The 15,773-nt window shown below is 41.9% G+C and overlaps 1 protein-coding gene across 1 annotated transcript in view; it reads left to right on the top strand.

Annotated features, from left to right (window-relative positions):
• The window catches only part of LOC126213518 (procollagen-lysine,2-oxoglutarate 5-dioxygenase), a 516,340-nt gene that overhangs the window by 219,190 nt on the left and 281,377 nt on the right, over positions 1 to 15,773 (top strand). The window contains exon 7 of the mRNA XM_049941348.1: positions 3,551 to 3,682. Coding sequence (XP_049797305.1) covers positions 3,551 to 3,682 — 132 coding nt within the window. The remainder of the gene's footprint in view (positions 1 to 3,550; positions 3,683 to 15,773) is intronic.

Genomic DNA, 15,773 nt, shown 5'->3' with positions numbered 1-15,773 from the left:
CAGTTTCAATCTGCAGCTCATAACCAATAGATTGTGGTCAGAATCCACATCTGCCCCAGGAAATGTCTTACAATTTAAAACCTGGTTCCTAAATCTCTGTCTTACCATTATATAATCTATCTGATACCTTCTACTATCTCCAGGATTCTTCCATGTATACAACCTTCTTTCATGATTCTTGAACCAAGTGTTAGCTATGATTAAGTTACGCTCTGTGCAAAATCCTACCGGGCGGCTTCCTCCTTCATTTCTTCCCCCCAATCCATATTCACCTACTATGTTTCCTTCTCTCCCCTTTCCTACTCACGAATTCCAGTCACCCATCACTATTAAATTTTTGTCTCCCTTCACTACCTGAATAATTTCTTTTATCTCATCATACATTTCATCAATTTCTTCATCATCTGCAGAGCTAGTTGGCATATAAACTTGTACTACTGTAGTGGGCGTGGGCTTCGTGTCCAACTTGGCCACAATAATGCCTTCACTATGCTGTTTGTAGTAGCTTACCCACACTTCTATTTTTTTATTCATTATTAAACCTACTCCTGCATTACCCCTATTTGATTTTGTATTTATAACCCTGTATTCACCTGACCAAAAGTCTTGTTCCACCTGCCACCGAACTTCACTAATTCCCACTATATCTAGCTTTACCCTACCCATTTCCCTTTTTAAATTTTCTAACCTACCTTTCCGATTAAGGGCTCTGACATTCCACACTCCGATCCGTAGAACGCCAGTTTTCTTTTTCCTGATTTGCATGAAGTATTGAAATATTTGACTTCGTGAACATAGGAGTTGTTACAGAAAAACATTAGTGACACTTTTAAATAATATTTGATTATATTTAGGCTAAATATTACATGAAACTTACACGTTTTCATGCCTCGTCATAAAATGGCTCCTTGCGCTATCAGGAAACAAAAGGGAAGAGAGAGGGATTGTTTTTCAAAAGGAACAGAGATTGCAATTACATTCTCAGATCATATTAATTGATTACAGAGTCTTTGTGATTTTTCTGCGATAATATTTATTTTGTTATGACATCAGTTTTGGTATACACTCCTGGAAATTGAAATAAGAACACCGTGAATTCATTGTCCCAGGAAGGGGAAACTTGATTGACACATTCCTGGGGTCAGATACATCACATGATCACACTGACAGAACCACAGGCACATAGACACAGGCAACAGAGCATGCACAATGTCGGCACTAGTACAGTGTATATCCACCTTTCGCAGCAATGCAGGCTGCTATTCTCCCATGGAGACGATCGTAGAGATGCTGGATGTAGTCCTGTGGAACTGCTTGCCATGCCATTTCCACCTGGCGCCTCAGTTGGACCATCGTTCGTGCTGGACGTGCAGACCGCGTGAGACGACGCTTCATCCAGTCCCAAACATGCTCAATGGGGGACAGATCCGGAGATCTTGCTGGCCAGGGTAGTTGACTTACACCTTCTAGAGCACGTTGGGTGGCACGGGATACATGCGGACGTGCATTGTCCTGTTGGAACAGCAAGTTCCCTTGCCGGTCTAGGAATGGTAGAACGATGGGTTTGATGACGGTTTGGATGTACCGTGCACTATTCAGTGTCCCCTCGACGATCACCAGTGGTGTACGGCCAGTGTAGGAGATCGCTCCCCACACCATGATGCCGGGTGTTGGCCCTGTGTGCCTCGGTCGTATGCAGTCCTGATTGTGGCGCTCACCTGCACGGCGCCAAACACGCATACGACCATCATTGGCACCAAGGCAGAAGCGACTCTCATCGCTGAAGACGACACGTCTCCATTCGTCCCTCCATTCACGCCTGTCGCGACACCACTGGAGGCGGGCTGCACGATGTTGGGGCGTGAGCGGAAGACGGCCTAACGGTGTGCGGGACCGTAGCCCAGCTTCGTGGAGACGGTTGCGAATGGTCCTCGCCGATACCGCAGGAGCAACAGTGTCCCTAATTTGCTGGGTTCAAAAATGGTTCAAATGGCTCTGAGCACTATGGGACTTAACAGCTATGGTCATCAGTCCCCTAGAACTTAGAACTACTTAAACCTAACTAACCTAAGGACAGCACACAACACCCAGCCATCACGAGGCAGAGAAAATCCCTGACCCCGCTGGGAATCGAACCCGGGAACCCGGGCGTGGGAAGCGAGAACGCTACCGCACGACCACGAGATGCGGGCTAATTTGCTGGGAAGTGGCGGTGCGGTCCCCTACGGCACTGCGTAGGATCCTACGGTCTTGGCGTGCATCCGTGCGTCGCTGCGGTCCGGTCCCAGGTCGACGGGCACGTGCACCTTCCGCCGACCACTGGCGACAACATCGATGTACTGTGGAGACCTCACGCCCCACGTGTTGAGCAATTCGGCGGTACGTCCACCCGGCCTCCCGCATGCCCACTATACGCCCTCGCTCAAAGTCCGTCAACTGCACATACGGTTCACGTCCACGCTGTCGCGGCATGCTACCAGTGTTATAGACTGCGATGGAGCTCCGTATGCCACGGCAAACTGGCTGACACTGACGGCGGCGGTGCACAAATGCTGCGCAGCTAGCGCCATTCGACGGCCAACACCGCGGTTCCTGGTGTGTCCGCTGTGCCGTGCATGTGATCATTGCTTGTACAGCCCTCTCGCAGTGTCCGGAGCAAGTATGGTGGGTCTGACACACCGGTGTCAATGTGTTCTTTTTTCCATTTCCAGGAGTGTATTTGCAAACTTATTCAATATATTTTTCATCACATTATGTGGTGAACCGCCACACAGTGTCAAAAGCTTCCTCTAAGTCTAAAAATGCTATAAATGTAGGTTTGTCTTTCTTTAACCTATCCTTTAAGATAAGACGTAGAATTAGTATTGCCTCGTATGTTCCTGCATTTCTCCTGAACTCAAATTGATCTTCCCTGGGGTCAGGTTCTACCATTTTTCCATTCTTCTGTAATTAATTTGTGTCAGCATTTCACAAGTATGGCTTATTAAATTGATAGTCCAATAATATTCACACCTTCACTGGGATTGGAATTATTACATTTAGCTTAATTTATGTTGCGCATAAAATATTTGTGTCTACAATGAATGTTAGTATTGAAGTTATGGCTGACACTGTGGTAACCTGAGGACAGTAAGAAGCAGCAGAACTCATCAAGAACTGCCACTTTGAAACTAACTGTGCCGATTCGTTTGGGAGGGGGGAACAGAATTTGACAGCTGCATCTCTTTGAATGAGAAGGTTAAAATAAAACCAGTTAGCTATTTTTTTGGCCATAGGAGCTATTCAGCAGAGTGAAAATAGATTATCAATATCTGAAATGTATCAAAATGTGTGTAAATTGGGATCAAAGGAAGCAACGCTGGCATGAGGCTGCAGGTGTCGGCTGTTTGGAACCCCCCGTCCCCATCTCTGCAGCTCTGAGTCTGCGACTGACACGGACCGAAAGCTGTAAATGGGAAGAAAAAAACCTGTCTGTCATCAACACTAGTGTACGTGCATCTGTCACTTGAGCTAAGATCGTTAAAGTGAAAGTGTCATTAATGTGTTTCAGCCCAAAGCGTACCCCACAGTGATGGCAGCCATATTTGTGGAACAAGCGACGCCTTTCCTGGAGGAATTCTTCGAAAAATTTGCTGCGCAGGACTACCCAAAGTCTTGCATGCACCTCTTCGTCCACAATGCGGTAAGTTAAGCTTTTTCCGATGTATACGGGTAGTAACCTTTATCTGTCTGCTTGTTACACTGATGCTTCCTTAATGTGCAGTGTTCTGTTATGTTTTTTCTTTCCTGTTAGCCAGATGTAATGCTACACAGTAGGACATACTGTACGCTCTCTGTAAGTAGACCTTCAGTGAGAGGGCCAGTAGTAGTAACTGAAGCAATAGACAAGTGCGTGGCTTTTGTCGATAAACGACGTCCTTTAGTGTTCCCCACAGTTAAAAGTCCAGAGGAGTTACCGGTAGGTCTGGGAAACGTGGTGGATACTCCACAGCACCTCTATGGCATATCCATCTTCCTGGTAGATTTTTGTCGAGATACGCCCTAACATGATTTTGGTTGTGGACTGGGGCACCATCTTGTTGAAAGTAAACTCTTCCGTCTCCATACAAGTCTCAGGTGGCAGGTAAAAAGGGTTTCTGAAGCTTCAGAAGATACACCTCATAGGTAACTGTGCCATCAAAGAAGAATGGCCCAATTAAGCCCTGGTAACACAACCCACACCACACATTTACTGCTGGCAAATTCACCGAACACTTGACCGACTCACTCTAGTTTCATGGGCACACTGTCTCACAGACTTCTGTGGTGAGTGAGTGAATTGTTGTAACACACAACGGGAGTTAGCTGGACTTGTTACTGTTACAGGTCGTCCAGATTGTTGTTTGTGTACATCTTCAACATAACCTTCGGCTTCAAATTTATCTCCAATGCGACGAAAAATTAAACGTGTCGGTGCTTCTGGCTTCTGTTTGATACTCATTTCGCCATTGCCGTTTGAACTGCGAATTTACTTTCAAAATCTTTTCTTAAAGAATTTACTTTCTTTACTAGCGATTCATCAAGAACATTAACACATTTAATCACACTATGTGAGCGTGGAAGTAGTTGCCAAGGAGTAACTGATGGAAACAAATTTAAAAAAAATTGTTTTCAATAAATGGAAATTTTATTCCTAAAAGCCCTTTTTTTTTACAGATTTAAAATTATCATCAGAAAGCACCCTGTAAATATCAAGTTACAATTTATTCAGGGGCAGAAATAACTTTATATATATAATAGAGGGAAACATTCCACGTGGGAAAAATATATCTAAAAACAAAGATGATGTGACTTACCGAACTAAAGCGCTGGCAGGTCGATAGACACACAAACAAACTTAAACACACACACAAAATTCAAGCTTTCGCAACAAACTGTTGCCTCATCAGGAAAGAGGGAAGGAGAGGGAAAGACGAAAGGATGTGGGTTTTAAGGGAGAGGGTAAGGAGCCATTCCAATCCCGGGAGCGGAAAGACTTACCTTAGGGGGAAAAAGGGACGGGTATACACTCGCACACACACACATATCCATCCACACATATACAGACACAAGCAGACATCTCACAAGCAGACATATTTAAAGACAAAGAGTTTGGGCAGAGATGTCAGTCGAGGCAGAAGTGAAGAGGCAAAGATGATGTTGAATGACAGGTGAGGTTTGTTTGTGTGTCTATCGACCTGCCAGCGCTTTCGTTCGGTAAGTCACATCATCTTTGTTTTTTTAATATATATATATATATATATATATATATATATATATATATATATATATATTGCCACCGAAAGTGCAACTTGTTTTTAAAAGAACTCTTACGGTGGAAGGGTGGCAACTTTATATACTAAAATGACCACTTAAATAAATCCATGAAACACAGTTTTACATAAAACGTACCAACATGCTCTACATTACACATACACAACCTCTCAAGATGATAGGCAAGATAAAAGAATATTTCAGGAATTCGGACTTTACACCTTAAGCAATAAATTTGTTAACCCTCCCCCCCCCCCCCCCCCCCAGAGTGGTTGTGATAGGATGTCAAAAATAAAATAAAAAATATTGATTTTTCAAAAATATTTTCATTTTGCAGCACACATCTTTCTGAAGCGTTTGATATATAAAATATATATGTTCCAGGAAATGTAAGACATTATTCGGTCTTAAGAGTGCCAAAGTGCAGTGCCACGTCTCTTCACACAGCATTCTTCTGTCGAACTTCACTATGTTTCACTCTGTGGAATTCAAACATGTATATTTTGTAATGGAAGCCATCAAACCTACATTCAGGACAGTGGAAATTAAAATGTCCTGTGGTGCCTCTCCTGCTCCCAGTCGGCCGGTTTGACATCCTACCACCCTTTAAAAAAAACTCACAGTTGGTACTGGGTAGGTTTGTTTGTGATTGGGGGAATAAGAAATGTTCAGAAAATTTGCTCTGTTTATTGCCTGTTAGCTAATAACAGAAGATTAAATATAGGTAACGTAAAACCAGTAAAGACAGGAGACAAGCAAGACAGTACACATTTCTTCAGTCCTTAGGTCACTGCATTTTTTTCTCTCTAATCTTGCTATAGCCTTACGGCATGCTTTTCTGTCTGCAAAAGAATCTATTACCTCATCAAACTTCGTCAAAGCTTTTGCTACATGAAAAATCAAAAAGTCACTGTCTGATACTGGACAAGCTGTTAACATTACCTAAGACTGGTGTGGTTCCTCCATTTAATTACGTCTGTTTTATCACTGTCTATAAAACGAGATAAGCCTTTCTAATATTGCAGCAATAGTGACATACACCAAATAAGCGAGACTGCTTTGGCACATATGGTCATTTTTATCTACCTCATTTTCGTAAATAACACGACACAATATAATTCATTAAGTACCAATGTCAAATGCCTGTTAGGCTTACTACAAACAAAAAGTTTTATGTTAGGAAATAGTTTCACATTTCATTCATATGTTCCAGTTTCTCAAGCATGAGATCGAAAAGTAGTAGTACGAACTTTTTTCTTTTTTTTATAAATTTGGAATCGTCATATTCTTCCATATAATTAGTGTAATGTCCCCGTTTCTTTTCTTTCCTCGTTCTAACAAACCATCCTGTCATCACTAATTCTGTAATTGTTCCTGACATTGTCAAAACTAATTCTCCAGTTAACTTCATTGATACTGCCACAAACACCAGTTTATTAATCCCACATTTATTCTCCAGTTAGACATTATTACGTTTTTGTATGACACGTTTTGCATGCTATTCCAAGAATGGAACTAAAGCGGCTGCTAACCAGGGACTGTACAACTGGCCCTTACTAGTGTAGGGATCTGGCAAAAATTTTCTGTCAAACTTTCATTTTCTTGGACACACTGAGAAGATAATATGCAATCTTCCTTAGATGTTATTCCTGTTAGTTGTCTATTTCCACTATGGTAGTCCGAATCTATGGACCTACTAATAATTATAACAAGGCTTATTATTCGCACTCCCAGTCAATTAGTGTTCATCCGTGTGGGTTTATTCGGCTCACTTCGTGTAGCCCCTTTTGTCTGCGGGAAAGTTTGTTATTTCTTGATGTGACAGGGATTCTCCTGGCAGTGACATCATGAACACTATGCATGCATTCAAAAATTAACTATGATTTGTTCAGAAATCAACTTGGAATGTGTTCAAAAACCAATAGTGATGCGTTACAAAATCATATGAATAATCGGTAGACCAATGTGTGCTGTATGCGAGGCGTGTTGTGAAACAAAGTTTTTTGCTTCAAGAATTTGAATTTGGTGCCCCCTGAGATTGCCACCCAGGACAGATGACCCGATTTGCCCCCCGCCCCCCTCCCCTCCCCCTTCTAGATCCGAGCCTGGGAAAAGGCTGATAAAGTGTTTCGTATGGAGTGTACTCCTTTATGATGGTGACATGTGGTCACTGAGGGAGGAAGAGAGAGTGAGACTGGAGGCTTTAGAGGTTTGGAGATGGAGAAGAAATGTAAAGTAAGTTGGGTGGATAGAGTGAAAAATGAGGTGGTACTGAGAACAGTGGAAGAGCAAATGTAATGAAAAGAAGGAAAAGAATCTGGATCTGAACATACATAAGAAAGAAGGAGCTGCTCATACAAACAGTCTTTGAAGGGTCTGTGGAAAGGAAGAAGAGGCAAGAGAAGAACAGATTTCAGTTTCTGGACAGCAGCATTAAGAAGGAAGCAATGGACAGCCAGAAATGGAGATGCACAGGACCTGCTTAACCTGCACGAAACTGATGATGGTGAGATACAGGAACCAGTGTGTTGTCTGTGAACTATAGTTGGTGGCAACCCATAAACCTTCAACATATTACAATATCTGTTGTTCCAGCTGCTCCTGTCAGCCACCTTCCAGAGAGTCATTTCAGAGTAGGCATACTGTACCTATTATACAGGGTTGGGCAGATAAAGGTAGCCCATGTCAATATAGATGAAATGCAGTGAAATTACAGAGACAAAGAGCTGAAATGGTCTTACCATTTATTTACAATGGAAAAATACAGCAATAAATACATCTAGAGAAGATGTCAAAAGTGACCTCTGAAACATCAATACACAGCTTTGTATGTCTAAGCGTATTCAGATACACTGGATGGACATTGGTGGTGGCAACTTCACAGCTGATGTGGTCTTTAGTTCCTGTGTGGTGTGTGGATTTGTTTTGTAGACCTTGCTCTTCAAGTATCCCTAAAGGAGAAAAAAAGTCACACAGTGTTAGATCTGGTGAACGTGATCACTGTGTATGTTTTCTGACAGTTCCAATATTATGAAAAGCATAGTTGCTGCTCACCGTATAGCAGCAGTGTTGAGTTGCAGATGGGCACAATAAAAAAGACTGTCAAAAAGTGAGCTTCTGGCCAACAAGGCCTTTGTCGAAAATAGGCAAAACACACACACACACACACACAAAACTTACACACACGTGATCACAGACTCTGGTTGCTGAAGCCAGACTGCTCGCTGCAGTGCACGATGGTGGTGGCGAGGACAAGTAGGAGGCTAGGGCAGGGAGGGGGACGGATAGCAGGGTAGGGGTGGGGGACAGTGAAGTGCTCCTAGTGGGATTGTACAGGGACGAGATGTACAGAGGGTAGGCTATCTAGGTGCAGTTGGGAGGTTAGACAGAGGGTGGCGGGGATTAGTGGGAAAAGAGAGAAGGCTGTACAGTGTTGGAATGGGAACAGGTAAGGGGCTAAATCAGTAAGGACAATGACTAACCTTCATTAATCATTGGCCTTACCCATCCAGCCTGTTCCCTGCTCCCATTCCAGCACTACCGTATTTACTCGAATCTAAGCCGCACTTTTTTTTCTGGCTTTTGTAATTCAAAAAACCGCCTGCGGCTTAGAATCGAGTGCAAAGAAAGCGGAAGTTCTGAAAAATGTTGGTAGGTGCCGCCACAACTAAGTTCTGCCGTCGAATATACGTTGTGCTACACGGGCATGCTTTGCAGGCACAAAGATAAATACTGGCGCCAAAACCTCTGCATCTGTAAATAAATTAAAAAAAAAAAAAATTGGAAGACGATCTTTTTTTCTCCACCCCGAGTTTCGACCACTGCATTTTCATACATTATCCAATGAAGTAAATACAAATTCCGTATTGTTCATCTTCGAATTTCAATGTACTACGAAAATCCGACTGGTTATACTGGGATTTTTGTCAATATGGCCAACTCCACGTTCTGAATTTTTTCCTATCTGTGAGAAGAGATGGTTGCTAATAGGAACCTGATGAAATGTGAATCACATGCAGTATTCTCTTCACCATAAGAATAGTACCAATATAAACATTTTGCCATGTATTCTTTCGTGTTTGCTTCTATCTCATTTAAATCCTGTCTGCCAAATAAACTACGAAACTAGAGTGAGACAACAGCAAACACGGAAGAATATTACGTATCGTGTCATGTTTATATTCATATTACTCTTACGCCTAATAGTGATACAGTCAGAAATGAAGCACGGCAACTGACTAGATTTTTAAATCTAAGATGACTAATTTCTGTGCAGAATGTAATGTACTAAAGAGGCGTCTGCAAAGATTTTCAAATGGGGAAAAATTTTCGCTAAACTCTCGTTCAGAACATCTTCTATCATACGCAGTCTATTATTTGGTTTTTGCTGATCATTATCAAAGAAAGCAGCAGTGTAAGTAACAACAAATAGCAGTCTCTTGCCATTGTTTCGCTAGCGCGCAGAAAAGCAAGCCATGCCACGAGCGGCGACAGTCCGTGAACACGCAATATCAGAATGCGACAAACAATGCATGACACAGTACAGTAATGGATTTTCAGCTTAGAGTGACGTAAACACGTATAACGAAGAGAACGGCACTTATCAGATCAAAGAAAAATAAGCAATCAATTCAAACCAGACGAAGCCCGTGAAAAAGGAAGGGTACCCGTATACATACGGACGGAGCGCCTGACGCATAGCAATAGCTACCTGATAAAGCTTAACTGCTAAGCTTACGACTCGAACCAAACTACTGTAGTTGTATCGTCATTCATTCGACCTAAATTGTGTCTCATATTACAATGGACCAACTTTGTTTCAATTTGGAGGTCCAGCCTAAAACTCTTCTCTCCCCTTGAATTTCGAGTCTCAAATTTCAGGTGCGGCTTTTTACTTCTCTTCTTTTCCGCTAACTCCCCCCACCCTCATCTCTGCCCTCCGTGTAACCTCCCATCAGCACCTAGCTGCCCTATCGTCTCTCCACCTCATCCCTGGACGCTCCCACTAGCAGCACTTTACTGTCGCCCACCCCTGCCCTGCTATCCGCCCCCTCCCTGTGCTAACCTCCTCCTTGTCCTCACCACCACCATCGTGCACTGCAGTGAGCAGTCTGGCTTCAGCAGCCAGAGTCTGTGATCATATGTGTGTGTGTGTGTGTGTGTGTGTGTGTGTGTGTGTGTGTGTTTTGCCTATTTTCGACAAAGGCCTTGTTGGTCAGAAGCTCACTTTTTGACAGTCTTTTTTATTGTGCCCATCTGCAACTCAACACCGCCGCTATATGGTGAGCAGCAACTATGCTTTTAAAATTTTACTTTCCAGTCTAAATTTCCAATTGTTTGACTTTGCTGATGGTGAAGACATCATGGATTCATTCCAAGGATACCTTAAACATGTGGCATGTTGCCCCATTTTGTCCGCAGCTCGTGGTCGTGTGGTAGCGTTCTCGCTTCCCGCGCCCGGGTTCGATTCCCGGCGGGGTCAGGGATTTTCTCTGCCTCGTGATGACTGGGTGTTGTGTGATGTCCTTAGGTTAGTTAGGTTTAAGTAGTTCTAAGTTGTAGGGGACTGATGACCATAGATATTAAGTCCCTTAGTGCTCAGAGCAATTTGAACCCCCCCCCCTTTTTTTTTTTTTTTTTTTTTTTTTTTTTTGCTGGAAGAAGCAGTATTGTCTTTCATATTCAGTGAGTTGAGCACAAAATATATCAAAGATTTCCATGTGTGCAACAGTGTTGAGCATAGTGTCAAAAAATATTGGTCCAATGGAGTGGTTCACTGTTGCCCAGTGCCTCATGTTCTGTGAATTCACATGACCAGAAAGATGAAACTTTTCTTAATCACTCGTGTTGTAAAAGAAATGGTCTAACAAACCATATTTGATGTTATTGAAAAGGCACGTGCAGTAATCTGCACATTTCTGTCTATCATCTTCTTGTAATTGCTGCACAACCATCACACGATGTGGCTTCAGATTAAGACTTTTTGGTGTCTGCTGGCAACTCCTCTGACTTCCCTGCATCTGTTGGACCAATTTAAATGTAATCTTCTTTTGGTCTGAATAAATTTTCGGTGCATGTCTGCAATAATTTATGATGTGCGAACTGAAGGATTTTTTTGTTGTTTTATATTTTGCCAGAGTTGAAACAAGGCCCCGGGAGTAGACAATATTCCATTAGAACTACTGACGGCTTTGGGACAGCCAGTCCTGACAAAACTCTACCATCTGGTGAGCAAAATGTATGAGACAGGCGAAATACCCTCAGACTTCAAGAAGAATATAATAATTCCAATCCCAAAGAAAGCAGGCGTTGATAGATGTGAAAATTACCGAACTATCAGTTTAATAAGTCACAGCTGGAAAATACTAACGTGAATTCTTTACAGACGAATGGAAAAAATAGTACAAGCTGACCTCGGGGAAGATCAGTTTGGATTCTGTAGAAATATCGGAACACGTGAGGCAATAGTGACCCTACGACTTATCTTAGAAGAAAGATTAATGAAAGGAAAACCTACCTTTCTAGCACTTGTAGACTTAGAGAAAGCTTTTGACAATGTTGACAGGAGTACTCTCTTTCAAATTGTGAAGGTGGCAGGGGTAAAATACAGGGAGCGAAAGGCTATTTACAATTTGTACAGAAAGCAGATGGCAGTTATAAGAGTCGAGGGGCATGAAAGGGAAGCAGTGGTTGGGAAGGGAGTGAGACAGGGTTGTAGCCCCTCCCCAATGGTATTCAATCTGTATATTGAGCAAGCAGTAAAGGAAACAAAAGAAAAATTTGGAGTAGGTATTAAAATCCACGGAGAAGAAATAAAAACTTTGAGGTTCGCCGACGACATTGTAATTCTGTCAGAGAAAACAAAGGACTTGGAAGGGCAGTTGAACAGAATGGATAGTGTCTTGAATGGATGATATAAGATGAACATCAACAGAAGCGAAACAAGGATAATGGAATGTAGTCGAATTAAGTCGGGTGATGCTGAGGGAATTAGATTAGGAAATGAGACACTTAAAGTAGTAAAGGAGTTTTGCTATTTGGGGAGCAAACTAACTGATTATGGTCGAAGTAGAGAGGATATAAAATGTAGACTGGCAATGGTGAGGACAGCGTTTCTGAAGAAGAGAAATTTGTTAACATTGAGTATAGATTTAACTGTCAGGAAGTCATTTCTGAAAGTATTTGTACGGAGTGTAGCCATATATGGAAGTGAAACATGGACGATAAATAGTTTAGACAAGAAGAGAATAGACGTTTTCAAAATGTGGTGCTACAGAAGAATGCTGAAGATTAGATGGGTAGAAAACATAACTACTGAGGTATTGAATAGAATTGGAGAGAAGAGAAGTTTGTGGCACAACTTGACTAGAAGAAGGGATCAGTTGGTAGAACATGTTCTGAGGCATCAAGGGATCACCAATTTAGTATTGGAGGGCAGCATAGAGGGTAAAAATCGTAGAGGGAGACCAAGAGATGCATACACTAAGCAGATTCAGAAGGATGTAGGTTGCAGTACGTACTGGGAGATGAAGAAGCTTGCACAGGATAGAGTAGCATGGAGATCTGCGTCAAACCAGTCTCAGGACTGAAGACCACAAGAACAACAACAACAACAACATTTTGCACGGATGTGTAGGTGCACCAGCTTTGGTACAGAATCTGTATTGCTGTCTTTGTTGGTAGTCCTCTATCTGGGTACTTGAGCCTGAAAATTTTGCGAGTTTCCTTAATCGAACCAGAGTCCAGATTTGCTTCCACAGTTTCAGTTCTTTCTTCTGTCGAAAAAACTACCTTGCAGACTGCTAAGAGAATCGTCTAACTTCACTGACGAAATAAACTGAAATATTGAGAGAGAAATGCCAGCAATCGATTATTGCATCAGACTGTCCATTGTTGTAGCTGTTTACTCTATTTCTGAAGTCGTAATATTGCATTTCCATTCAAAGGGGAGGCAGGCGACTTTTAACTATGCCACCCTGTATTAGTGATTTTGAAGTTACAGTGTGCAGATTCCACCTCAATTTGTTTGTAGCATTTTCAGTGGCCTGAAACAGACGGACATTTTCAACTGGGTATGTTAATTTTCATTTATGTTGTCTGATGTCCTCATTGTTTTTAAATGGTTATGCCCATGCCATTTTGTAGCTCAGTACATGGATTAGTGCTTAATGTGTTTCATTGTGGCATCTCATGTGTGCTTGCTGTTGTGCTGATGAAGCTATTTCTTTGTTGTTTAGTGGAGTGTTGTCACGTACAGAGTGTATTTACGTGATTGCATGATTTTGTGTGCACATGCATGTGGGACACGGGTGCTAGGGGCGGGATGATGCATGTCCTAGTTTGCTTTGTGATGGTAACGCCTGTCGTATCATGTGATTGTGCAAGTAGATTCTATGACCTGTGCTAAGGTTCTGTAATGTAGCTTGATAACGCTGGGTGTCGATGGTGGTTCCCCGTTCCAGGAACTTGACAAGCAGTGGGCACTTTTGATCATAAAGAAAGGGCATCATAACCTTACCATAACAGGTGTGCACGGCCTTTGATTTCTTTGGAAGTGGTGAAGTCGCATGTTTCCACTGCTTGCTCTGACACTCGCTTTCCAGTTCAAAAAGGTGACACCATGTTTCGTCACCTGTGACAATACGTGACAGGAATCTGTATTCCTCCTCACAATAACATTGCAGATGACTCAAAGATGGCGCCATTCGAGCATTGTGCCGTTCGGCGATCAGTTGGTGGTGAACCCACTGCACACAGATTTTTCGAAAGTTCAAGTGTTGATGTATTACAGTGTGGGCGGTGCCCATGCTAATACCCAGTTGTACCTCATCCACGGTGGTTCTGCAGTTGTCCTAGACCAAAGCATTCACTTCCGAACCATTTCCGGTGTGATGACACGACGAGCCTGTCCAGGACGAGCATCGTCTTCCAGTGACTCGTGCCTGTCAAGGAATCGTTTGCACAATTCTATAACACTTGAATGACTCAGACTGTACTCTCTGTACACAGCCTTCATCTGTCGATAAATTTCACAGCCTCCAACTCCCTCCACCGTCAAAAATCGAATAACTCCTCGTTGTTCCTGCTTACTCACCTGCATGTTCGGTAGTGGACGATAACTCGTGTGACTACCTTCTCTTCGGCATGAGACCATACTGCCGCAATGCGACATCAAACGGCGCGCACGCGTCAGTCTCTCTACCAATAGATTGTGCCACCGTACCCGCAGTTACGTGGTGCCACCTTACGTGTAAGGCAAAGGTAGACGCACTGACCAGGTTTCATTTGAATGAACCTCATATGTTCAGTTAACAAGATAATTTCATCAAGTGATAATACATAATCCATTATTATGCTTTACTTGGAACAGAATTTTGGAGGGTACATGAAGGAGGCTCTCTGGCAGTTAAGTTCCTCCGATTTCTCACCTTTGCCGTATTCTGGTGGCTACGTCAACAGATGTCTCTGATTGCCAACTGTAGTCTTTTATTTTCATCCTTTTTCACTTCTTTCCCTAGTTATTCTTTCAACTTGATGCTATTTTATTATTTACATAATCCCGTTCTTGTGTATGTTGGTATTTTTATGTAAAATAATCACAAGAGCGTCTCAGATTAACATATTATCATTTAACAATTTCCTTTTTAAAAATTTTAAATTTAACTTCATCTGTCTTTTTAATTATTACATTTTATCACTGCAATAACTGACGCACCTGGCAGGATCACTATAGACTTTACCTATTGTACTATTCATTTATTGCATTCTGTACAATTTTGTAATTTGTGAATAGTGTAGACTTACAATAGCCATATTTGACGACCTAATGTCGCAACCTTATCATGTGGTCACTGTACTGCAGTTTGTTATGAACAGTGGCGCTACTGATAGTATGATTCTGCCCGCACTGTAGCATAGTTTACATCATATTTTAAACGTGTGCAATGATGTTAAGCTGATTGTGTGTGTATTTTGTGACAATGTCACTATGGCTTTATTAAATTGGGACATGTTATAAAACAGGTATGCATTGTCATATTTTAAGTGCATGTTTCTAGATACGTGAAAGTAATAATTTTTTGTTATTGCATATTTTATTGTTTTGAATTATAATCTATATACTAGTTGTATTTCATTCTCCATATTTTGCTGCAAAATCTGAAGATGGTCACAACTGATTGAAACCAAAAATCTAAGGACTAAAGGTTTTATGATTGTTGACAGAAATAAAATAAATTTGTTCTGCACTCCCTGGATCACCATTGACTTTGTTGTAGCTTGTGATAAGTGTCTTAATCTGTTTGGGGATTATGTTGAAAAAGAGCTGAACAATGTATTTGTCAGATGCAAGCAATGAAAAATGTTTCCTTCCATTTGTTATTTTTGTATTCTAAAATGTAAGTTTACTTTCAGAACAGCCTGCATAATTTAACTTAATGCAGGACCATTCCTATGTGAAAAAAATCTGAAGCAGTCAGCAA

Source organism: Schistocerca nitens, chromosome 11 (genome assembly GCF_023898315.1).
Source record: "Schistocerca nitens isolate TAMUIC-IGC-003100 chromosome 11, iqSchNite1.1, whole genome shotgun sequence".
NCBI lineage: Eukaryota > Metazoa > Arthropoda > Insecta > Orthoptera > Acrididae > Schistocerca > Schistocerca nitens.
Note: the sequence above shows the minus strand (reverse complement) of the source record. Positions and strands in the feature narration are given on the sequence as shown.